The 22937-nt window shown below is 38.7% G+C and overlaps 3 protein-coding genes across 11 annotated transcripts; 1 reads left to right on the top strand and 2 right to left on the bottom strand.

Annotated features, from left to right (window-relative positions):
- Window positions 1-39: 39 nt before the first annotated feature.
- LOC127243678 (protein ENHANCED DISEASE RESISTANCE 2-like) lies at window positions 40-8545 on the top strand. Of its 8 annotated transcripts, none has more exons than XM_051263821.1 (23): window positions 40-1008; window positions 1205-1320; window positions 1610-1684; window positions 2081-2134; window positions 2757-2822; window positions 2900-2991; window positions 3472-3539; window positions 3631-3747; window positions 3845-3885; window positions 3989-4089; window positions 4384-4479; window positions 4905-4975; window positions 5062-5133; window positions 5272-5427; window positions 6224-6462; window positions 6546-6585; window positions 6680-6834; window positions 6932-7033; window positions 7189-7233; window positions 7319-7459; window positions 7597-7692; window positions 7789-7890; window positions 8008-8545. In XM_051263821.1, exons 2-23 carry the CDS (start codon window positions 1210-1212, stop codon window positions 8128-8130), a joined length of 2163 nt encoding a protein of 720 aa, XP_051119778.1. In that variant the 5' UTR covers window positions 40-1008; window positions 1205-1209; the 3' UTR covers window positions 8131-8545. The 8 variants fall into 8 exon arrangements, with proteins under 8 accessions (XP_051119778.1, XP_051119775.1, XP_051119777.1 ...); XM_051263818.1 differs by having other exon boundaries at window positions 1143-1320; XM_051263820.1 differs by having other exon boundaries at window positions 40-1320; window positions 2778-2822.
- LOC127243679 (pentatricopeptide repeat-containing protein At2g22410, mitochondrial-like) lies at window positions 7576-10929 on the bottom strand. The gene is made up of 2 exons (XM_051263827.1): window positions 8518-10929; window positions 7576-7895 (listed from the first exon to the last, which is right to left on the bottom strand). Exon 1 carries the CDS (start codon window positions 10519-10521, stop codon window positions 8530-8532), a length of 1992 nt encoding a protein of 663 aa, XP_051119784.1. The 5' UTR covers window positions 10522-10929; the 3' UTR covers window positions 7576-7895; window positions 8518-8529.
- Window positions 10930-11043: 114 nt separating this feature from the next.
- On the bottom strand, window positions 11044-22345 carry LOC127243676 (protein TOPLESS-RELATED PROTEIN 2-like). 2 transcript variants are annotated; one of them, XM_051263816.1, is made up of 25 exons: window positions 21274-22345; window positions 20686-20865; window positions 20482-20595; window positions 20256-20414; window positions 19927-20104; window positions 19715-19838; window positions 18534-18643; window positions 18265-18403; window positions 18020-18129; window positions 17772-17841; window positions 17609-17682; window positions 17418-17513; window positions 17251-17346; window positions 17022-17149; window positions 15760-15994; window positions 15500-15667; window positions 15311-15412; window positions 15060-15209; window positions 14781-14891; window positions 14507-14689; window positions 14255-14383; window positions 12824-12919; window positions 12507-12692; window positions 12005-12177; window positions 11044-11579 (listed from the first exon to the last, which is right to left on the bottom strand). In XM_051263816.1, the coding sequence occupies exons 1-25, from the start codon at window positions 21351-21353 to the stop codon at window positions 11357-11359; spliced, it is 3414 nt and encodes a 1137-aa protein (XP_051119773.1). In that variant the 5' UTR covers window positions 21354-22345; the 3' UTR covers window positions 11044-11356. The 2 variants fall into 2 exon arrangements, with proteins under 2 accessions (XP_051119773.1, XP_051119774.1); XM_051263817.1 differs by having other exon boundaries at window positions 11044-11576; window positions 21274-22343.
- Between the last annotated feature and the right edge of the window lie 592 nt (window positions 22346-22937).

The raw sequence follows: 22937 nt of genomic DNA, 5'->3' as shown, positions 1-22937 counted from the left end.
GTGTACTGGTTTATGATTATCAATATCCAATTACCAATTACCAATTACCATTTTTTTTGTATATACTACTGCAACTATTACATTGCAGCATGTCATGTCATGTCATGTGTACAACGAAACTGGACTATATTTTATACACTACTTTATTACTACTACTATTTAATTTTATTTATTTATTTTTAATTTCTATTACTATTTAATTTAGATTTGTTTGTATGACAGACAATGGCATTGACCAATAGTCTGGGCGGCCCCTTCCTAACCATTTTATAGGCCCAAATATAAGCCCACTAATTTAGTACCCGCTCGTTGTTTATCGTAGTAATGTCACTCATAATACTACTCTAGTTCATTTCATTCTTTATTTAATTATACGCATGTATATGTACGTGTATGCATTATTATTATTATTATTATTACTATTTGTTGTCTTTCAAATTCTACTCAACTTCTTCTTCCCGGCGTTTGATCGGCAGCCCAGATCGCATTATGTATTCGCACTGTTAACAAGAGATTAATTTTAATTCCCTATGCTCTTACCAACGCTACATATCTTCCATGCGTTCGCATAGAAATTCGTTTCTTGTTGAACACCTTTTGTGTTTTTTCTCGGCATACTTTTGTGAGCTGACGACATTTTGTTGCCTCCCTGACGAATGTATGTATGTCTAAATTTGGCAATCTCTTGTTTGTTTCTACGATGATTTTCTGGCGTACGTGCTTGATCTAGATGCGTGGCTGGCTGTGGCCCTGCGCATACGTGCGTGTATCCATCGCCTCGCTGCATTGCGCTTTGAATTTTGGCAATACTGGTGTTCTGGCGATTTGGAGAGGAAGATCAGACGGAGGTATTCAAGCTCATGTTTGATCATTCGACGACGATGAGCGATAACTTTTGTGCAATTTCAATCCCAATATCGAGAATTTCAGGGTCCAATTGTGGAAGGTGATGGATCCGATATTTCCGAATTTGGTACTTTGGGAGCTTTCTGCTTTTCATTTTTGACGGTGAGTAATCAATCCTGTTCGAGCGGCATTGGTTTTGTTGGAATTAAAGAGCTCTTCCGAGCTTACAGAATTTATGATGATTTTGCGTTTGGAGAATTCTGAAAGTACTGATCAGTGTGTTTTTTAAGAGATAGCTAGAAGATTAGTGTGACAAAGTGTGTGGAGATGTCAAATAATAAGGTGGTGGTGTATGAAGGATGGATGGTGAGGTACGGGCGCCGGAAGATTGGGAAATCATTTATTCATATGCGATATTTTGTACTTGAATCTGAATTGTTAGCATACTACAAAAAGAAGCCCCAAGATAATGTGGTAATTTTCTTAATTCTTTGTTAATTAATTATTTCCCCGTCTATATCCTTCATGTACTGTCATGAGATATTAGATCAGAGTTTTATGCACTTACTAGCTAGTTTTTCTTACCAGGCTATATGCAATTACAGTCAATGTAATGTATCTTAGTAGTAGAAGATACTGTTTCTTTCTTCTTTTTTTCAATGCCAGCATCTGCTTTGTTGTACTACGCAATCAAATTCCATTGAAGCATATTAATTTACTCAACCCATTTATAATTTATGTTCACTTGTTTTTACCTGAAAAGGTACCTATCATGACCCTTCCTTTAGATGGAAACTGTAGGGTGGAGGACCGCGGATTGAAGACTCAACAAGGACATGTGAGTTTGATTAGCTTTTGTTGTCTTATTTTTCATTTACTGGATTTTATCTTACATGGTACACAAATGTGGCGGGACATATCACTTGACAATTTCCTAGTGGCCACTTGGTTTTCAAATTTGTTTCTCAATCTGTTGGCTTGCCAATAGGTGGAAGATCATTGCCAAATTTTCATTTTCAGAAACTCCTAGCTCCAGCATTCCAGGGATATTCCTTCCTTTTTTTCTCATTTTCTTGTGAGAGTAGCTTTAGGTTTATGGTTTTTGATGAACGCTATTTGAACTAAATATTATGGTTTTGGTATGGCAGACGTTTGCTCTGATCTTATTCAAAGAGTTGAAAAAACATGTTTCTTCTAGTTAGCTTCTTACTATACAAGCTATGGTTTTTGGCAGATGGTTTATGTTCTAACTGTTTACAGCAAGAAAGAGAAGTACCATCCAATTACGGTGCGTGACAATTGAATTTTATGATAATGTCCTAACTGTTATATTTGGCAGCAATGTTATTGTGTGAACTAATTTATGGATAGGCTATCTCACTGTATATCTAGTTTTCCATACGATATGGTTAATGGTAACCTAGTGTCATGTGTAAATAGGATCTCAGCCCTGCCTATTCAATCCCTTTAAAAGTAAGTCATGTTTGGTGGATGATATCATGGAGTTCAGCCAGCATCCTAGTCGGACTATTATATGTAGACAGTTCAGAGTAACCTGCTTAAAACTAAAAAAGTTTAAGAAACTCTAGAGTCTGGATATTAGCTATGAGGAATTTCTTTAATAGGAGCCGCAATGATATTAAAGTCGTTCTGCTGGAATTTTTAAATTTTTTTTTTGTTATTTATCTGTTCAGATTCTCTCAGCAGTTCTCATCTTTTCTCAATGGAGTCAATTTTCTTTAGTTCTTGTTCCTAACAGTATGATGTCAAAATGCAAGAGCAATAGCTGAAGTGTTTCAAGAAAATGTTTTAGAAGATTCTCTTCCCAGGCGTTTTTCCTTTAATTTTTCCACCCTAAAAATTTTTATATTTGAATTTACTCCTGTCTATGCATTGCATTCCTTGTTCAGATGGCTGCATTTAATATTCAGGAGGCACTCATTTGGAAAGAAAAAATTCAATCTATTATCGACCAGGTTTCTAAATCTTGCTCATTTCCATCTTGATTGTTTTTAAATTGGCTAAATAAGTGATGCATCTTGGTCATATGTAGCATCAAGAGCCACAAGCTGCTAATGGTGATAACTACCATTCTTTTGAATTCAAAACTGGCATGGAAGTTGAATTATCAGATCAGGAAAATCGGTAAGTATTTGCATGGCACAGTTTCAAGTTGCGGCATGCCTCTACCCATCTACAAGTGTAAAATTTTGACTTTATGTTAGTGGTATTATTGGCTGGTAAGTCAATAGAATGGGCTTATGAAAATTTCGCAAGTCCTCTGCTAATAATTTCTGTGAGAAATAAGAATATTTTCTCAAGTCATTTTCATTTTACAACCGTGAAGGAAGAATCATTCTCAAGACTTTATGTCTTCAAAACCGGTAATAAAGTGTAAATATATATATTGTAATTATATGGTTTTCTCTTTCTTCTTATCTTAGCATTGTCTATTTTGAGTTTTGATATCATAATTTATTTCTCTTACTACTGCTTTCTGTTGAAATGGTTGACTCACACTTCTAATGGCTTTAACAAGCTCAAGTTGACTGATTTCCCGCTACTGTTATCCTATAAGATCATTTGACTGAGCCTGTGTGATTGACGGACTATACGTTTGCACAGGTTTAGTGATGCGGTGGATGAAACAGAAAGTCATCGAAGTTTGTTGCGTAGGACAGCTCAAGGGAATGGTCTTGCATGGTTCCCCCTTTTCTTTACTGTGAGGATTACCTGTAACATTCATGTATTTCTGACCTTTCATTTCAAATTTTTATGCCGCAGCTCCTCCTGATTTTGTTTTCGATTGGACAAAGGAATTAGATTCAAACTTGGATTCTCCGAATCCTAACAACCAAAAATTTTCTCAAAAGTACTGGCGTCTTCTTCAGTGTCAAAATGGTATGTTGATGTTTCTGCCTCCGCGTTAAATGTTTGTAGGTCTGACCTAATGATTTGTGAAAATTATCTTATTGAGTAATTATTCTGTGGGATGCAGGACTTCGAATCTTCGAGGGGCTTCTTGAAGTGGATTTTCTTGTAAGGAGATTCTAGTAGTTTTTCCCATATATGTTTACCAAAAGGTTTTCGATATACTGGAATGGATGCATGAGGTGCTATTCCTTATATTTTCATTATGTAGCCAAAGAGTTGTAATCGAGCAATGAAAGCTGTTGGGGTAGTAGAGGCTACCTGTGAAGAAATATTTCAGTTAGTAATGAGCATGGATACGACACGATTGGAGTGAGTTCCTTCTACCTTTGCTTGAAATTGGCTTTAAATTTTAATGTTGTGTTCCCTTAGATTTTAATAGTCTGACATTCATTTCTTAGATTTTTTCCCTTAGATATCAAGATGTTGTTAGTAGTAATTTGCACATAATATATTTTAAAATTTCAATTAGTTAACTATTCAGTACTATACTGAAGAGTGTCTATCACATTTTGAGAGCTGAATTATATTATGTGAATAAAACTATGGCAATGAATTCTTTGGAATAATTGCAATATGCATGTAAATGATATCTCAAATTGGCAGGTGGGACTGCAGTTTCAAGGATGGTAGCTTAGTTGAAGAAGTGGACGGGCATACTGCTATACTTTACCACAGACTTCAATTAGACTGGTTTCCTAGGTATATATGTTTCTTGCATCTCTCTCAGCTTTTACCTTTGAAGAAAATATTCAGCAAGTAACTTTTCTTGTTATAAATGACATCTTGTATATATTCGATTCCCCAACCTTAAACCTGCAGAGATGCATATAATTGGATTTATCAGGGTGCAAACTAGAATCAACATTATAGATGGATCTCTTCATATATGTTATTGATATTATTTTCTGTATTCGTGATTTCTCTATTATTTCCTGTGGCATTCACTACCAGCGTTGGTAACATATCAAAATTAAGTAACTGAAAGACAGTTAAAACCTCAAGTCATTTGTAACTATTGCTAGCTTTGCCAATCACCAGAGCTCAAGTAGTAATCTTTGAGCGGACCATTATCTTGTTTTATTTAGTCACAGAGGAAACATTCATTGAGTTGTGGAACATTACAGATTTGTATGGCCACGTGATCTCTGCTATGTACGCTACTGGCGTCGAAATGATGATGGGAGTTATGGTAATTGTGTGAGGCCTTTTTCCTCGTCCATCTATCTGCATTTAATTTTTCCTAAAAGTGACTTTCCTTATGTCGTCCACATTATTGTGCAGTTGTGTTATTCCGTTCCAGGGAGCATGCGAATTGCCGTCGACAACCAGGATATGTGCGAGCTCATATAGAGAGTAAGTTTGACTGACTTTTTACACTTCAATATCAACTTTTTCACGAACTCCTCCTCAGAGGGAAATGAATCTTATTTTGAACTTTTTTTGCAGTATTCTTCATCACTTCTATGTTGCTTAATTTCTTCCTAAACTCAGGTGGAGGATATAATATATCTCCTCTAAAACCTCATAATGGGAGAGCCAGAACAAAGGTTCAGCTTCTTATGCAGATGAATCTGAATGGATGGGTAGTGGGTTATACTTCATCTTTTCAGCGGCACTCTCTTCTCCAGATTTTAAACAGCGTTGCTGGTGAGAACTTTAGTAGTTTGATTTTACCTCTTGCAAAGTATTGATGTTAGCTGATTAAATTAAATGGTAGGGGATCATGGGCCAATTAGGTCCTTGGCTCAAATCCTCAAACCAACATATCTGATATATGTTTTCCGCCTTTCATTTGAACTGTAAAATGGCATACAAAAGATTGATAATTTTATCCATACCATTTTCTTTTATATGTAAAGGATATTTTAATATATAAGTACAACCCCTTTCTATCTAATTATCAAATCTTATTAGAGGCTTCTGGATTCAGAATGATAGGAGTAGGGAGGGATGATATGTATGGCTCCGCCATCCATTTTCTGGACGGCGAAGTGGACAGAGGAACATAAGGGATATAGATAGGATAGAGCAAGCTTGATAAGGTTATAGAAACTTGGACCAGGGTTGATGTATGCAAGATTATTCATGGGGACTTTATTTGTTTCTAGATTTGGAAACTGTCAGTCCTCTTGAAACCTTTTTGTATAGATACTCTCTATATGTTATCCTGCTGCGCCTTCTTGATGTCATCAATGAAGTTATCAACCTTATTTGATTTCCAAAAACAAAAAATTGTTAAATATTTTGTGCTTGTTGTGTAGCACAACCATGCTAGGCATATTGATATAAATTGCATGACAGATTTAACCATTCAGTAAATAGTAAACACAGCCATGATCGAGATCCATTGTCTTACAATTAAAGGACAAAAGGAACACAAAAGGTTAGTATTTAGCTTTTTCTCCTGAAGGTGGTGATCGGTTTCAGGTTTTTATCATGACAGGATTGAGAGAATACTTTTCTCAGACCGATGGGAGGCCCCCAGCTCCTAGAATTCCTGTTCTAGTTAACATGACATCAGTATCTGATTCCCCAAAGAAGAGTGAGAAACTCGACTCACCAGCACCTCGTATTCATCACCGAACTCCTTCTCTTGATCAAATGCATGCAGCAAATCGAAATGCTTCTTTGATGGACGAATACTCTGATGACGATGAAGATTTCCAGTTTGCTGATCAAGATGTATGTTCATTATTCCTGTTGATTTCTCGAGGGTTTACTATACCAAGTTTTAGTCTTTAGTCTACATGACCTGCTTGTTACAGGTTTCAGAATCTGCCATAGAGGTTGGAGACAAAGCAACTGGTGTGTAATACTTTAAAGTATTCACATTTTTCATTTACATTGATTTTCTTCCCGATGTGACTGATGTATTTGTTATCATGCACACATATTGAAGACCTTGAAGATGACCCTCAAGACCAAATAGATGCCTCCATTTTCACAGGAAGCCTTGGCCGTGATGATGATGATAACGCTTGTGATTGCTGGACACTGTCTGATGGGAACAACTTCAGAGTTCGTGGCAAGAACTTCTTCACTGACAAATCGAAGGTAAAATCTTGCCTTGTAGAGCAGCCAGCAGCCCCCTTTTTAGAGTGCCTAAATTTGGTCAGCTCAATCTTACAAAGTTGTGCGCATATGTTTGAAGTGTAATGCAGGTAAACACCTTATGGATCTTGTGGCTGTAGACTGGTTTAAAGATACAAAACGAATGGATCATATTGCCCGACGCAGTGGCTGTGTAGCACAAGTAAGTTTCTGCTACAATGGCTTTCTTTTCGCTCAAAATATGCCTCTTCTTACGTGACTACACTTTTTGTGTTGTAAAATTTTCATATTACTCCGCTCACACCCATTCCCAGGTTTTATTACAAACAAGATGACCATTTTGTGCTTTCTTTATAGGTTGCATCAGCCAGAGGATATTTCTCTATTGTTGTTAATTTGCAAGTAAGTCCTATTCTGTTTGGTGTGGGTGATCTCCTTTCCAGCTACTTGTCTGAAGATTAACATACACTGTTTACACTGGCTTTAGGTGCCTGGATCAACACAATACAGTATGATTTTCTATTTTGTATCAAAGAAACTGGTCCGGGGATCGCTTCTGCAACGATTTGTTGATGGGGATGATGAATTCCGCAATAGCAGACTGAAGCTTATTCCATCAGTGCCAAAGGTATCTTTCTTCTTCTTCTCCCCTTCCGATTTGCGCCTCTGCTGTATTCGCCCATGTAGCTGAAAACAGGCCAAGTCCATACAGTAGAGATAAACCTTGTATTCTGGCGTCCTTAGTTGCAGCCATGAACCATGCAGGGCTCGTGGATCGTACGCCAGAGCGTTGGAAGCTCCGCCTGCTTGCTAGGGAAAGCAGTCGACTGCAACTATTTCCGCGGCCTCAATTACCTGGAAGTAAGACCATCTTTAGTGTAGTTGTCTTCGACAAATTTTCCTAGGTGAGAGAAGAATGAGAGCGCATTTGACTGTCTTTCCATTCAATCTGTGTAGATTGATGTTGACATCGGTTCTTCGACCGTGGCAAATGGAGTCCTGGGGCTTGTCATCGGCGTCATCCGGACACTAGTCATCGACATGGCTTTTCTCGTGCAGGTAACCTACATAGTACATAGAAAGAACACATAATGCGTACATAGAAAGAAACACACAAGCATTATGGAAATCCTTGGCTCATGAAACGCTGCTGCAACTACTACTACTACGGCACAGGGAAACACTCCTGCAGAGCTCCCGGAGAGGCTAATTGGCGCTGTCAGAATTTCTCATTTAGAATTATCATCAGCACAAGAAATGTCATGGATGGAGGCTGAGAATCACTCCAATTCCCAGTAAGCACCTACCACCCACACTGCAATTCTATGATTACTACTAGTATTATTTGATTCTTTTCACTCCTCCCGTCTCTCCTGATTTGTATTGCATGGACAATATAAAATCTTGCACACTATTCTTCTGGATAATAAATCTTTTCAGTCAGTTGTCAGCAAGCATCCTTCATTTCTGTTATGTATTAACTCCAGAGAACCATGGTTGGACAGTTAGACAGACTTAAGTGTAGATGCTAGATAGACAGAAGGATGCATGCGTATGTATGTATGTGTGGAGTTTCATCATCAATTATGTTATGACAACAATACCATGTTGCATTCTTTCAGGCTGAGGCTGCCCAATATTTAAAACTAATGCTCTGCATATTCACACACTAAGAAATAATTATACCTCTTTATGGTTTTACAAACACACGTCGATCCCCGATGAATGATTATCCCACTTAGAGAACAACCAGATCTCCTCCAAGACTCTGTAAATAGCTTCGGACTCAGGATGCGACTCGTCTCCCACGAGAAAGTCATGAAACTCGCCTTCCACCTCTATAGAGCTCGACCCCGGGATCTTCTTTACCCCTTTACCCCTCATCAAAGTCCTAGCCATCCTCACGTCACTCCATTCCCTCTGTTTTGCACATAAACCCGCCAGAAGCATGTACGCCCCACTATCACTTGGATTTAGAGCCATAAGCTTCTCTGCCGCGAGTTTACCCAACTCAATGTCTCCATGCATCCTAGCACCGTTCAGAAGAGCTCCCCAAATGCCTTCATCGGGTTCCATGGGCATGGGCATTGATCTTATCAACTCATGCGCTTTGCTCAATAGCCCAACTCTCCCAAGCAAATCAACCATGCACGCATAGTGTTCCATCGTAGGAGCCAATCCAAACAATCCCATGTCATTAAAATAATCCCACCCTTCCACAACTAATCCTCCATGTGCGCAAGCCGAGAGCACTCCAACAAACGTGATTATATCTGGTTTAATCCCCACTTCCCTCATGCTCTCGAATAGCGCAATGGCCTTTTCTGCAAAACCATGCGCTGCATAACTTGTGATCATAGAATTATACGACACCAAGTCTTTCCTCGTCATTTTATCAAACATCCCTTTGGCCGCATCAATGTCACCACACTTGGCATACATATCGATGAATGCATTCCCAAGTATTACTGTAAGAGGAATCCGTTTCTGCTCGATATAACAGTCGTAGATCCTTTGTCCCGTCTCCATACAGCTGGACTGCGCGCATGCGGAGAGAACCAACACCAATGTGCTCTCCATCGGCGCCAAACCTTGCCCCTCCATTTTCTGAAACAACTCCAAAGCTTCCTTGGGCCTACTGTTCTGAGAATACCCCCCAATCATTGCATTCCATGAAATCACATTCCTCTTCGGCATACCATCAAACACTTCTCGAGCCAACTCGACATGCCCGTGCTTACCATAACCATCTATCATACACGTGTAAGAAAACACATCCTTCGCTTCCATAGCCTCGAAAACCTCTCCGGCTTTCTCCATGGCCCCACACTTAGCATACATATCCAGCATTGCGTTCGTCGCACTCACACTAAGCCTAACCCCTAGCCTCGCCGCAGACGCAAGGACTCTCTCCCCGACAACCAAATCACCCTTCCTCGCGCAGGCGTAGAGTGCTGCCACCAGGGTAACCTCATTAGGCCCCACCCCTCTTTGACACATTTCATTGAACACCTTCAATGCATCGTCAGACATCCCATTCTTGGCCATCCCATCAATCATGGTCGTCCAGGTGACAACATCCCTCACTCCACTCTCGTCAAAACCCCTCTTTGCACAAACCAAATCGCCTCTCTCGCAGTAGAAATGAATCAAACCATTCCTAACAATAACAGCCTCTACGAACCCTAATTTCCAGACCCTGGAATGCACACTCTCCCCAACCCTGACGTCTCCCAAACCCCCACAAGCCTTGAGCCCAAACACAAAGCTTCTCTCGTCCATCTCCACACGTTCTCCCACCATTCGAGCGAAGTAACCAAACCCCACATCAAAAAGGCCCTTTCTAACAAAACCCCTGATAAGTGTATTCCAAACGTACACGTTGGGCTGGGGAATCTGCGCGAATAGGGCGACTGCATACCCGAGATCACCATTGTCGTCGAGGGCAATGAAGGAGAGGAGTCTGCTGACGGGAAATAAGTGGGAGATGAGGCAAGTGCGAGTCATGTGGGACTGGATTTGCATTGCTTGGGACATTGAAGTGCATGACTCGATGAGGAGGAGGATCGGGTTCGTTATCCTCAGGTTTGGACTCGGAGAGGAGTTCCATTTGGGGTGAGATTGGGTAAGGAAGCTTCGGAAGAAGAATCGAGAGGAAAATTGTGTCAGAGGAAGTTTCATAGATTTCATTTCATCCCTCCCCTCCCCGTCCCGTCTTCTCAATAACTAACATAACTTTCTATCGGTGGTCTATGCCGCCCCTGCTGGCTGCTGCTAGAGAGTGGGATGGGCCTCGGTGGGTGAGTAAGTAGGGCCTAGCTTATTCATCCTGGGCCCGCCTTCCTGTGGTGACGAATCGACGAGATGGTCTACTGTTTTGCTAGCTGGGACGAGGACACGCTACTTACTGCACGTTAGGCCCATGTATCGATAAACAGGCCCATCGAGCCCAACATGTTAACATCATGTTTGTTCATCGGTAGGCCCAGCTCGCCTCCATTCACCTCGGGCCAGGTCCATAGTGTACCAAAGCCTCCTCGTCTCCCCTCATCCGATGACAAACTACTGTAAATGTCGGTTGGGCATCAGCACTCACTCATTCTGCTTACAAGACACACAAAATAAAATGGTTGAACAATAAATAACAGCACACAAAATCGAAGCACAGCAACCGCGGGGCTGCGTTAACAAGACAAGACACAAACAGGGAAATCAAACAAACAGCATTCATGAAATACCACTAATAAAAATCAGCAATAAAATTTTATAGAAGGTTTACAACAAACAAACAAATAAAAAAAACAATGGTTTCGCTAGCCACCAGTAGAAGTAGAAGTGATGTGAGTAACAGTAACCCCTCTTGTCTATTTAGTCAGGAAGATGAAAACACTGGTCGATAATATCATTCATGGAGTAAAGAAGATAAAAAGACTTTACAATAATAGTAGGCCAAAAACTTGCAACCTTTTCCCCAACCCAGACAAGATGATTTCAATGATTGATTATAGCCACATCACATCGCATGTCACCTGGATGGGGTTTCCGACGGCTGACTGTTCATTGCTGAGCTTGACGGGATTGATGGCAAGACGCCGTTCTCTTGAGAGGTCGAGCCGCCCCACTTTGTCTCTGCATCAGATGGCTCAATGACATGGACTGCACCGTCGCTCATGCCCAGTGCAAACTGGTTCGGGTCTGATGGATGGGCCGCAATCACTACAGGGAAGGAGTTGCCGCCTCCGCTGCTGCTGCACACCACAATTGATCATGAGTCGGAACCAAATAACTAGCTCACTCATTAGTCGGTCACTGCAGTATAATGAGTCACAAGTGCAGTGCTGATAAGCTCAATAAAAGTGTTGTATCAATTGCCTCTAAATTTCCACGAAGTTAGAGCCAGTATCGACCCGTGCTTGATTACATGAACATGTTTATACGTAAAGATAAATAAAAGCAATAAAAAAAAAAAAAAAGAAACTAATAAAATCTTGCGGCTAGTTCAACGGTGAAAATTAATACTACTATTTAAACAATCGCAAACTCAACTCAGTCAACTTACTGAAATTTCAAGTACCTCAAAGGAGCATACAGGATTCAAAGCAAGCTGCCGGCATAAAGAACATCATAATTGCTTCTATTTAAAAATATAAATGGAAGTTTTATCCAAGCAAACCTGGGGATAGGTGACGAAATATAAGCAGAAGGCGCAATCCGGCATCGAAGAGCCAAGCTTTCAGAATCAAATATTCCAACCGCACCATCACAAAATCCAGTAAAGATCAACAGGCCGTCACATGAGTATATAGCACATGACACAGGTGAGGAGAGCGAATCTCTTGGATACCACTGCAATGCAATGACTTCTATATATTATGTTGATATAATAAGAGAAAAAATAAAAACGAAAACAATGGCTTGAAAAGATGGAGACAGCATTACTGAAACAATAACCCGAAAATAATTTGCTCTCTTATGGATACACATACAGAAATGCAATTGCACACAGAGTAGTTAACCTTCTCTTCCCTTCCATTGAATATACTTTTCTACATTTTTTCTCATACAAATTCAAGGGTTAACAACAGTGATTATTTAAGGTAATTTGCATAAAACAGAAAGTGGAAACAGTTTATCTAGATGAGATCGAGAACAAAATTGAAGGGAAAGGCACTGACCGAGCGCAGGCATTCAAGTTGAGCATCATAAATTGCAATTTGGCTTTCATGAACAACCAGCAGATGAGATTGATTATTATGGAACTGCACTCGGGTTTCCCCAATCAAGGGTGCTGACTGGCCTGGAGGTGGCTGTATTGGACGTGATTTCTTCTTCTCCCATCCATCGATGCTCCAGACACACAGCTGCAATCATCATTAACAGATAAGTATGAAGGAATTGTTAACCAATCATCAAAATATAATCACAATACAAATCATTAGTAAACATACATTACAAGTATATAGATTGAAAGACCACTACCAATTAGACTTGCCTGAGCATCGGCACCAGATGAAACCAATATGTTTAAACTCTGAGAAAATGCAAGTCCTGAAATCCGTTTCTGGTGACCCTTGAGCTTGGTTTTAACCTATTGAGCACATAGTAACCACAGCTAATAAATTAGTTAAAAAATTGTAATCGAGCATAGCTACCACTCCATATAGAACTGACAAACTTGACCATGAAAGAACCAGAGTTGTCAAATACATATAAAAAGGTTGTCATTGCTGCAGCCATAAATTATGGAAAAATTTCTTTAACATAATATAAAATATAAGCGCAAGAAAACCATTTAACACATGGCATCTGAACCGGGACAAGCACCATTTTGGAACCAGAACAGAATTGAAACCAATCATATGAGGTTCAGTAGGTTCCAGTTTTATAATGCCTAAATTGCCAATATCACAGGTGCAGTCATCTCAAGGTGTATATAAACTCCATAATCAATAATTAGGGTCAAAAAACATTATGGTGAACCAATTGCATGATATATAGCTTCGCCCAAAAGGGTGTGTTATATTACTTAAATAAAAGACCAACTTTTTATTTCATAAACTATTTAATGAGAATTTGAGATGCACTGCAAGATTCTAATTACAGATCATTCTCTAGGTGTGTTTGTTTAGGGGTTTGAATTTTGAATTGGAATTTGAATAGTATAAATTTTAAATTTGACTAGTTGTATGATGTGATATCAAAGTATTGATGTGATGTTATGAATGTAAAATTAATTTTTAGTATAATATAAAAAATGAAAAATAGGTGTATGATTTGATGTTTTGGAGAGATAAAAAATTGGTGAATAGTGGAAATTTTGGAAAGTACAACAAACTAACACACCCTATGTGTAAATTATTAAGACAATAAATTTAACTATATAAAAGTACATTATGGAACATTGAAAAGTACTGTGGTCTAAGCTTGTTGATAACAATCACACCAAAAACATCATTCACTCAGCTAACACATACATGCAGCAGCCAGTTGCACAGCCATAGACTTTCTATGACAATCTTGCAAATTTGTGACATCAGAAATTACTAGAGGCCACAGTCAGTGCTCATTGGATCCATGACTACCTACTAGAGAGAGATCCTTCAACTGCAGGACATAAGGACCATACAATAGGACCGAACACTTGCTCTTACATAAAGTCTATTTCTAATATTGGAGTTGGGCATTTTAATAGAAATCCTCTTCCCAATCTTGGCTTTGCTATAAAATGAATTTTCCAAATATTTTACATGTTTAAAGCACTTCATATCTCGCAAAACATTTTATAATTAAGTTAGTAATAGCTACACATAATAATTCACTAGTAATAAGAATTACAAATGCAATGGTCTGCAATGCTGATTGTTTCCTATGAATGAAACTCAAATATCCAATTCCAAATGTAAATCAAGGATTGCAATCTTACCTCATCAACCCTCACATTGTAAATCTGTATTGTAGAGTCTTCCATTCCAATTGCAATCACATTGTTATCCTGAGGATGAAATGCCAGATAAGTAGCTGCAGGTGGCGGCGGCATGAAAGTTGTCATGACCTGATTAGAATCAAGACATATATAAATTTGTCAGAGGACATGCAAAATAGCTGTAAATCCATTCAGAATCTCTATGCAATAGAAAGCATTCTCAAGGAACATCAATAAAAGTGTCAAACATGCCTTGAAGGTCATCATGTTAAACAAGGAGACCTTTCCCCCTGATGCAGACATGACATATGAATCATTCTTGGACAATGCGATACATGCAACTGAGTCTTCAGACGGTTTGGCGTCATTCAAGTCATTTGACATGAGAGCCCCATTAGTTGGCTGCCACAGCTGAGGCACACTAGAGGCAGATGACTGAAAGTTCACATTAAGCCATTCAGTTAAAGATGAAGTTGAGAATAAAAAAATTTACAGCACAAGAAAAATGAAAACTCAAAACCCTGACCTTTCCAGATGGATTGCGTTCATTGCGCTGCCATTTCCAAAGCTTATGGACAGCATTGGAAGCTAGTGCCAGAACAGCAAGCCCAGAATTTGTGTACAACAATCGCACAATCTAATCAAATAGCATAATATAAAGGCGTAAGCAAATGCTGGCAATGACCAGAAATGTTTGTAAGAACATAATGCCAATAAGAAAGGGGCCTTTATCCATAACAAAGACAAGCACCAACTGTAAGAAAAAAACACCAAACAAATTCAACATATCTTTCATGTAACATACTTTGCTTGGTGTGAGTGAGTCAGGTAACTTCAGCGTCTTTAGCTGAGAAGGTTCAGATACATCCGGGAACTTCCAGGTTTTATTAATTTTGTCAGGAGCCTCGAGAATCCTAGGTTTCACATCAGCTACCCTGCTGCTTTCCATGCTAGCCTGTGTTTGATCAAATTAAAAGAGAATGGTTTAGAATTTAACAGAACTTCATTGAGTAGAACCCTTTCGCATCCAAGATAACAATGAAAGCAACATATTACCAAAAGGGACATTGGCTGCTGAACTCTATCTGTGCGCTCAAGGATAGGAGATACTGTGGCTGAAACATTGGTAATGGGACCTAATGCGCCAGCAAGGGCAGGCTGCAGTAAAAGTGGCAAATAATAAATCAGGACAACAATATCTGCAACAAGTTATGAGGATCTAAGTGTAAAAGATAATAGAAATACTTTGACATTCATTGGCTCAGAAAGACCACGAGACCCATCAAATCCTCTTGTTTCCAGCATTCTCAACATGCGCTGCCCATCAGTATTTGCCAAGATCTTAATTCCGTTGTCACTGGTTGTAACAGCCAACAGTGAACCTTCCTTATTGAATCTTAATCTAGGGCTTGCCTGCAAGAAAAGTAAAATGTAGAGATGCTTCATTACTATCACAAAATTAAGGACATCGAAACATATGAGTTCAAGATACTCAAGAGACTAACAGGGAGTCCACCGTCAGCATCTGTATAAGTGAGGATGCTGGTATTATCCATGTCCCAAAATTTTATCTGAAACTCATCACCAGCGGCCAAGAATCGGTTCCTGGTTGTGTCAAACTGCACAACACCCAATGAACGCTTCCGGAAACCAGAGTATGTCCTCTTGATGGCACCTTCACTCTCATTCCACTCAACCAGGTGGGATTCACCTTCTTTGCTGGTTCCACAAGAGAAGAGCCTGAAAGAAATGCTTGAGTAATAATTAGCTGGAAAAGGCTCAAAACGTGCGCACATATAAAATATAACAAAACATATAAAGTGGGGAAGTCTCAAGGCTCAGGCCAAACTTGAAGTAATAAACCTCAACAAAGATGCCAATCCCTAGATTTCTATTCCTACAAACTACATTATGATATATAATCAAGTATAATTTTTCCTCAATGATACAAAAACCCATGTTTCCAAGGCAAATAAAAAATGCAAACTTCAAAACTAGATAATTAAACTCCTTCACCTTCAGTACTTCAATATTAGAAAGAAATTAGCAATTTTGAACTAATATATGAACATTAGAACATAAAACAAATGACTACCTCACACAAAAACTTGAGTGCATAGGAAGATGAATAATTTCATATTTAATTCCTTCAACAGTCTAAATAAATTAAGTTACCATATCTGAATTCTTAATCCCAAGTACTCACTGAAGACATATGGGATAAAGCAGCTGGATAATGAAGAATGCTCTGTTTGGGCTTGAACATAAACACCTTAACAAAACCATCAACCCATAGATTCCCATAATTTCCAGATATGATGAAGTATTCATTACATTGCTCGTGACCTCCATCAAGTTTCCAAAATAAATCCGGACTAAAAAAATTGAAGTAACAGTACATGAAGTTAGATATATGTTGACCACCAGGCGAGTAGAGCAATATGATACAGTATTCTTATCAACCTGACAAATGAATACTCTTTAACTCAACAAATGACAACATGATCTCCCAACCTCTTTATCCTTCTAACAATATAAAATTCTCTCTCTCTGATAAATTTTTCCAGCCCAATTTGCTCAGAATTATTATGCCCTGCTAACACTGGCATGCATGTTATTTTGAATTTCATTACCAATTTCCATCAAAAAAAGAAAAAAGATGACTGCTTCGATGCAGAAACATATTAAAGTTCAGAATCAGATGTTACAGGAAATCACATTCTTCAAGGGTAAAGATAAAACTTAAAAGAGAAAAAATTTTAGCCACCTGGTTCCATCAGCACTGTATGCCATTGTTGTGCACCACAGCCCCGGGGCATCATAATCCACTCTTGATCCCAATGAATCATAAAGCCAAGCTTTTATTTTCCCATCAATGGCAGTAGAGAATATAAACTGCATACTCATTTGTCAGATAAACTTTTCTATCTTTCATAAAACAAATACAGAAGTTAGTCCAAATTCCAAAAAGGAGCCTCCTGGCCTTCAAAAGTTACCTGAATATTCTCTTTATAGTGAGGGCAGACGGAGTACACAGGAGCTTCATGGCCTTCAAAAGTATATTGTCTGCGCCCCGAAACAGCATCCCAAACCTGTAAATGAAGTTTAATTAATACCACAAAATCCCAAATTAAAGGACTCCACTATTTTTACTGGATGCTACCTTAATGGTTTTGTCATCCCCGCATGTAACTATGCAGAGCTGCTTATTGGGATGGGCAAAAGCAATGTCATTCACGCCACCAATGTGTGCATCAATCTAATATTTGAAAAGTTAAAACAGTTATTTTATTTTAATGTTAGAAAGACAACGAGAGGGAGGGAAATATAGAGATGATACGAGGCAATTCTCACTTCCAAGTGCTGCCGTAACTCTCCAGCTGGACTGTAGGTATATATCTGAACAATGTGCTTCGAAAAAGCAACACCTACAAAGTAAATATAAGAATAATCAACAATTAACAAAAGACATGAACAAAGTTTTAAGTCCAAGAAATCGAGTGAGAGCTTTCAGTACCGAGTATAGATCCATCTGGGCCCCATACACATCTATTAACTGAGATGGTTGCATCTTTAACCAAAGTTGTCTAAACAGCACAAAATTTTAACTTTCAAAAACACACACAGCCAATTGGGAACTTCATGTATATATATATATATATATATATATAGAGAGAGAGAGAGAGGGACTAATAAAAACTGTCGATCAAAATCAACAATAAAATGCAATTCAATATACAACCAACAAAACCCGTAAATACTCACTTGGAATGGCATTGAACAAGCACCTATCTCCCAAACTTTAAATGTTTTAAGGGCCAACCTTTCACGAGAACCAACTTCCCATATGCTAATATCACCAACATTTGTTCCAACTGCAATATAAATAACAATTAATCACATGGTCATTCTTAAACTCAGGCAGTTTTATAAATAACAATTTCTTGTTCTCTTGTCTAAAGAGAACAAGAATATCAAGCAGAAATGGGACAGAAAGGGCAGTATATAACCTAGAAGAACAGTCTGTTGCTGTGGATGAAAGTCCAGGCTCATAACATTCGATCCTTGACTAAGGTTCCTCACAACAGTTTTGGGAAGGTCATCGGTTGAATAGACATTAGGTGGATGAGTAGAGCCAGAAAAGGACACCTATACAACATCCAAAATGTGACAAATCACAAGCTATAAAGCATTCTCAAAACAAGGTAGGTGCAAATATATATATATATATATATAAGCCACCACCATACTGATGGAGTACAAGTATACGTGTCCATACTTCATCAGGTTGCCCAGCGCGAAGACGCTTCATTAAATGCTCAGAATCAGCAGTCTGATAATCCATTCCAGGACCACCCGGAGGGGTACGTGGATGTTTCAAAAACCCAGCTGATAACAATAGATGAAAATACATGGCATTGTCATTCTTACACACTGACTCAACACAAGTGTAATTTTGAGCAAGATTGAACTTCAATATACACATTATAAAATATAAAATACTATAAACTATAAAAATAAAGTAAGCAGTTTACGTATGAAAGATTACATAAAATCCAATACCAGTTAAAAGAACAAACACACAAAAAATAAATAAAAACAGATTATATAAAAAAATGTGACGGCGGCTGCAGCGTGCCTTACCTGGCAGAAGACAGGCAGCACAGTGGGAGACAAAAGGTGAAAGGCGAAAAGGAGATATAAAAAACAGGAGGGCAGAGAGCGGCAGCTATGAGCAGGAGAAATTCAGAAAGAACGATAAAATAAACTTTTCCGTTTTCAAAAACAGAATAAGAGCTAATTAATCTCAATTAAGCCTAGTAAATGAAAATAAATAGTAATACAATCGCCTTGTTCCATGCAGGGTCGGCCCTAGACAAGGGCGAAATGTCCGCCCAAGGTCTACTACAAAAATAAAGACATGTTTATCTATATATATCATGCCTAACATGTTATATTTATACATTTTTTGCTCAACATTGCTAAGTTCCCGCCCATTACCCTTTTAACATATTCCTCAAAGTGCACGTAACGTGAGACTATTTCACTATGGGTGGAGCTAGAGGAACACTTTAGTTGTCTACTATCCTCTTCTAGTCTTCTAACTTTGTCTATGTAGCTAATTTTTCTCTCTACCAACATACTCTCCAGAAAATATATCTATACCAGTTAACTAAAGAAGCCCACACTTCCCAGAGCCCACTATAAGAAACAGCCAATTGCTTTATTTTTTGTGTTTATTTTGTAGGTAAAAATAAAGCATATTACTATGTAATATGTATATTTAAAGAGGCCCTCGTTTTAATTTAACACCAGGCCAACCAAAAGTCAGAAACAGCCCTGACACCATGGCAACAGCATATTTGGCGTCGCCTTGCCATAGAAAATGGCACAGAGACTGAGCCACAAGCCATATGCTGACTCTGGAAATAAATGCCATGGAAAATTTGAACAACTGACCAGAGCTAGGTGCCTGAACAAGGCCAGGGGGAGCAGCAGCAACAGCAGCATGAGGCATAGATGGATTTGCAGCACTCATCCAACCTGCAATAGCACTTGGAGGAGAAACTACTGGCTGGAAAGGCTGCAAAAAGAGACAGAGGGGACATAGGATGCTAAAAGATTGTGCCTCAAACAGTTATACGACAGTTAGTTTTAACAATTCAACTTACACCATGGCCTCCAAGAGGTGGAAATACACCAGGTTTAGGAACAGGCCCAGCAAGTGGCGCATTTGAAGGAGGGGGAGCACGTGTGCCATTACTAGATGCACAAGTATGGTCTGTAAAGAGTGTTTTGATGTCTGGACTTGGTCGTGGATTCTTGCAAAGCTGATGCTGCCAATTGAGACTGCAAGACCCTCATACAGGGAGCAAAATATTCAGACATTAAACATAACAAATCATAAAGAATACCTGAAGGCAATCAAAGCAACAATTGGACAACAACATATCCAACATCACAACAGATTGCAGATTTTATTGTGTGCGTGTCTGTGTACCTTTGGTTGATAAGTGTCCTCAACCTCGAAGCCTTAAAAGCAGGAAATGTGAGCTTGTCGCGAAACAATGGGTTTGCTTCTATAAGCTTCTTAAGCTCAACCAGCATAATGGTGCGTGCTGACTTTGTATCTCCATATTTAGAGAGCTGTTCATTCTGCCTACATATATTCACCAAAACAATTAAGGGTTCGGAATGGTATAATGACTGATGTACAAAAATGTTACCTAAAATTGTCAAGGGTCAATAGTTGTGTGATCTCTTTAAAAAGATCTTCATTGAAAGAGGCAAACACCTTGAGATCTTTAACAAGAATCTCAACAGCTTTGGCACGATCTTGTCTGCAAATCATTGGACATTGTTAACAATAAGAAGGGCTAACATTTCTTACATAGATCAGCTGCACATAGTGATGCTACAAAAGATCAGACCTGTCAAGAGCTTCAAGATATTTCTGCTTTCTAATCTCAAAGAATATTTTCATAGAATAGCGGTTGTCCTCAACCTTGGTAAATCCACTTAAATACCGCTCAACCTCCTCCCATTCACCGGCTTGAACTTGATCCTCAAAGTACTTCATATTGAAGAAAAAACCAGATTCTTGCTCCAGCCTAGGTTTATTTATTAAACATACAATTACATCAAAAAGCAACAAAGAAACAATTAACTTCCCATGAAGCATTAAGCGAAAACTACTTTGACATTTATTCATGTAGAATGATGCATGAAATAAGATAGAGAAATAGGACTGGCTAATTAGAACAATATAATCAACCATGTATGACTGATGTTTTTTATACTTCATTCATCCCCCCACCTCACCCCGTCCAAAAATCAAACGACATAATAAAGACTGATTACTTCTGATCAATATTCTTTATATGTCTGAATTGTTTAAATTATAAATTAAGCATAAAAGAATGTCTTAGCTTAAGTTTATTGAAAACTCAAGGAGGTGTGTAATGAATCGTTTCATGATGAACACAATTCTTGCATAACATAAGCAACAAATAACTTACTTGTGCACGGTCTCCTTGAACTTTTCCTCATCCAAGAATTGTAATATCAAGAAAACTAGTTCCCGGCTTAAGGACGACATAGTGACGCCTCCCGGTATCCCCAACCACTCCAGTGCAAAATCCCCACTAATAAACAATATAATTCAAAGAAGTACAATACAATCAAACAAAAGGGCACTAATCTCCCAATTCTATCAACTTCAACACAGACAGAGCGAGCACCCTAGGCACCCTTCCTTCTTAATGAAACAACAGATTCCCCCCTAAATCAGGGTAGCATTTCATACACATTGCAGTGTTCTAATCTCCGGAAACCACAAGCTTGAAAACAAATCTACAAGGGCACAAAGATACTAATCCTATAATGTTAGCAATTGCTTCATCCACATATCAACTTCAACACAAACATAAATACCCTGTCTCCATCTTTGAAATCCACATGGTTAAGCCTACAGCACGTCCCAAGATGCTAACAGTCACAGAGCATATTACAAGGCGAAAATAAACCCCGAATGGGAAAAGTGAGAAACCCTTGAAACTAGCACGATCTACAAAACTTGCAGTGAATACAATTGAATCCCCCCGCGAAATAGAAGCACCTCCTCACAAATTAACCCCACCTCCTCCACAACCTTTCTCTCAAACCCTTGCCGCTAACGAAATCAAAACGCAAACGCTTTACAGTTCCCAGATCTGAGTCGGCATCCCATCCTCGCGAAACTAAACACAGGGCCCTCGCTCGCTTGCAATAACCTCGGAATTTTCGCAAGGAACAAACGCTAGGGTTTTTCTTTCGGGTGGGAAGAAAGAACCCTCCTTTTTCTTTTCACTTTGGTGTTTTTATCTGCTGCCCTCCCCTACAATTAATTACTCCACTTTCCAGCCTCTACACTCTTACCTCACCATCTATCTATCTATCTATCTATCTACGTATGCAGCTGCAGGATGTATACACCTCGGCTCTCTCTCTCGCTCGCTCGCTCGCTCGCTGTCCCTTCTCTCTCTAGTCTAGATACCACTCGCTATCAAGTATTTATATATCTGGGAATATGGTATTTATTTATAGGCATTTAATTTCAATGAGATCACTTTTCCCTTTTTTTCACAAGCCTAGGCTAGCTTGCTTGCCCTCGAAACGATGGTTTTAAGATTTGTCAGACTTCTGGTGATGTCTTTCCTGGGGCTGGGGACGATTACCAACATTTCATTTTCATGTTCCCTCTTAAAAAAAAAATAATAATAATAATAATAATTATCGTTGTAAAGATCAATCTAACCTAGTTTTGGGGTTGAGGTTAGAGTTAGGGGAGATTACAATTGACAAGTTAATTATGACAGTTGAAGATATCATCAGATCAGATCAGATCAGACGAATAATAATACCCCATATATATGTTTTAAGAAATAGACAAGATTGTTATAATAACTAAATAAATAATAGTACTACTATAGTGGAAGAATTGAACTCAACCGTTTTAAAACAGAATCTTTATTTTATCGTGATTTGTAAGGCAAAGGCAAGGGCAAGGCATCCGGAGTGTGCGGATTGGATTAATAAGCTCTTACAAACATAGGATAAATTGTTAAGGTATCTATGTAATGCCTTGCATTTGAATTTGGATTTCTACTTTGAAAATAATCAAAATTTAAATTAAATCAATATT

The sequence above is a fragment of the Andrographis paniculata genome, unplaced genomic scaffold (assembly GCF_009805555.1).
Source record: "Andrographis paniculata isolate CXL003 unplaced genomic scaffold, ASM980555v1 Contig95END, whole genome shotgun sequence".
Classification (NCBI taxonomy): Eukaryota; Viridiplantae; Streptophyta; class Magnoliopsida; order Lamiales; family Acanthaceae; genus Andrographis; species Andrographis paniculata.
Note: the sequence above shows the minus strand (reverse complement) of the source record. Positions and strands in the feature narration are given on the sequence as shown.

Coding starts and splice junctions, on each gene's coding strand:
- LOC127243678 (XM_051263818.1), top strand. CDS start 1,174: ATGTCAAATAATAAGGTGGTGGTGTATGAAGGATGGATGGTGAGGTAC. Junction 2,823..2,899: donor TTCAATCTATTATCGACCAG/GTTTCTAAATCT, acceptor GGTCATATGTAG/CATCAAGAGCCACAAGCTGC. Junction 4,976..5,061: donor TGATGGGAGTTATGGTAATT/GTGTGAGGCCTT, acceptor ATTATTGTGCAG/TTGTGTTATTCCGTTCCAGG.
- LOC127243679 (XM_051263827.1), bottom strand. CDS start 10,521: ATGAAATCTATGAAACTTCCTCTGACACAATTTTCCTCTCGATTCTTC.
- LOC127243676 (XM_051263816.1), bottom strand. CDS start 21,353: ATGTCGTCCTTAAGCCGGGAACTAGTTTTCTTGATATTACAATTCTTG. Junction 18,644..19,714: donor TGTTCAGGCACCTAGCTCTG/GTCAGTTGTTCA, acceptor TATTGTTATCAG/CTGGGTTTTTGAAACATCCA. Junction 15,413..15,499: donor CTGAGCCAATGAATGTCAAA/GTATTTCTATTA, acceptor CTTTTACTGCAG/CCTGCCCTTGCTGGCGCATT.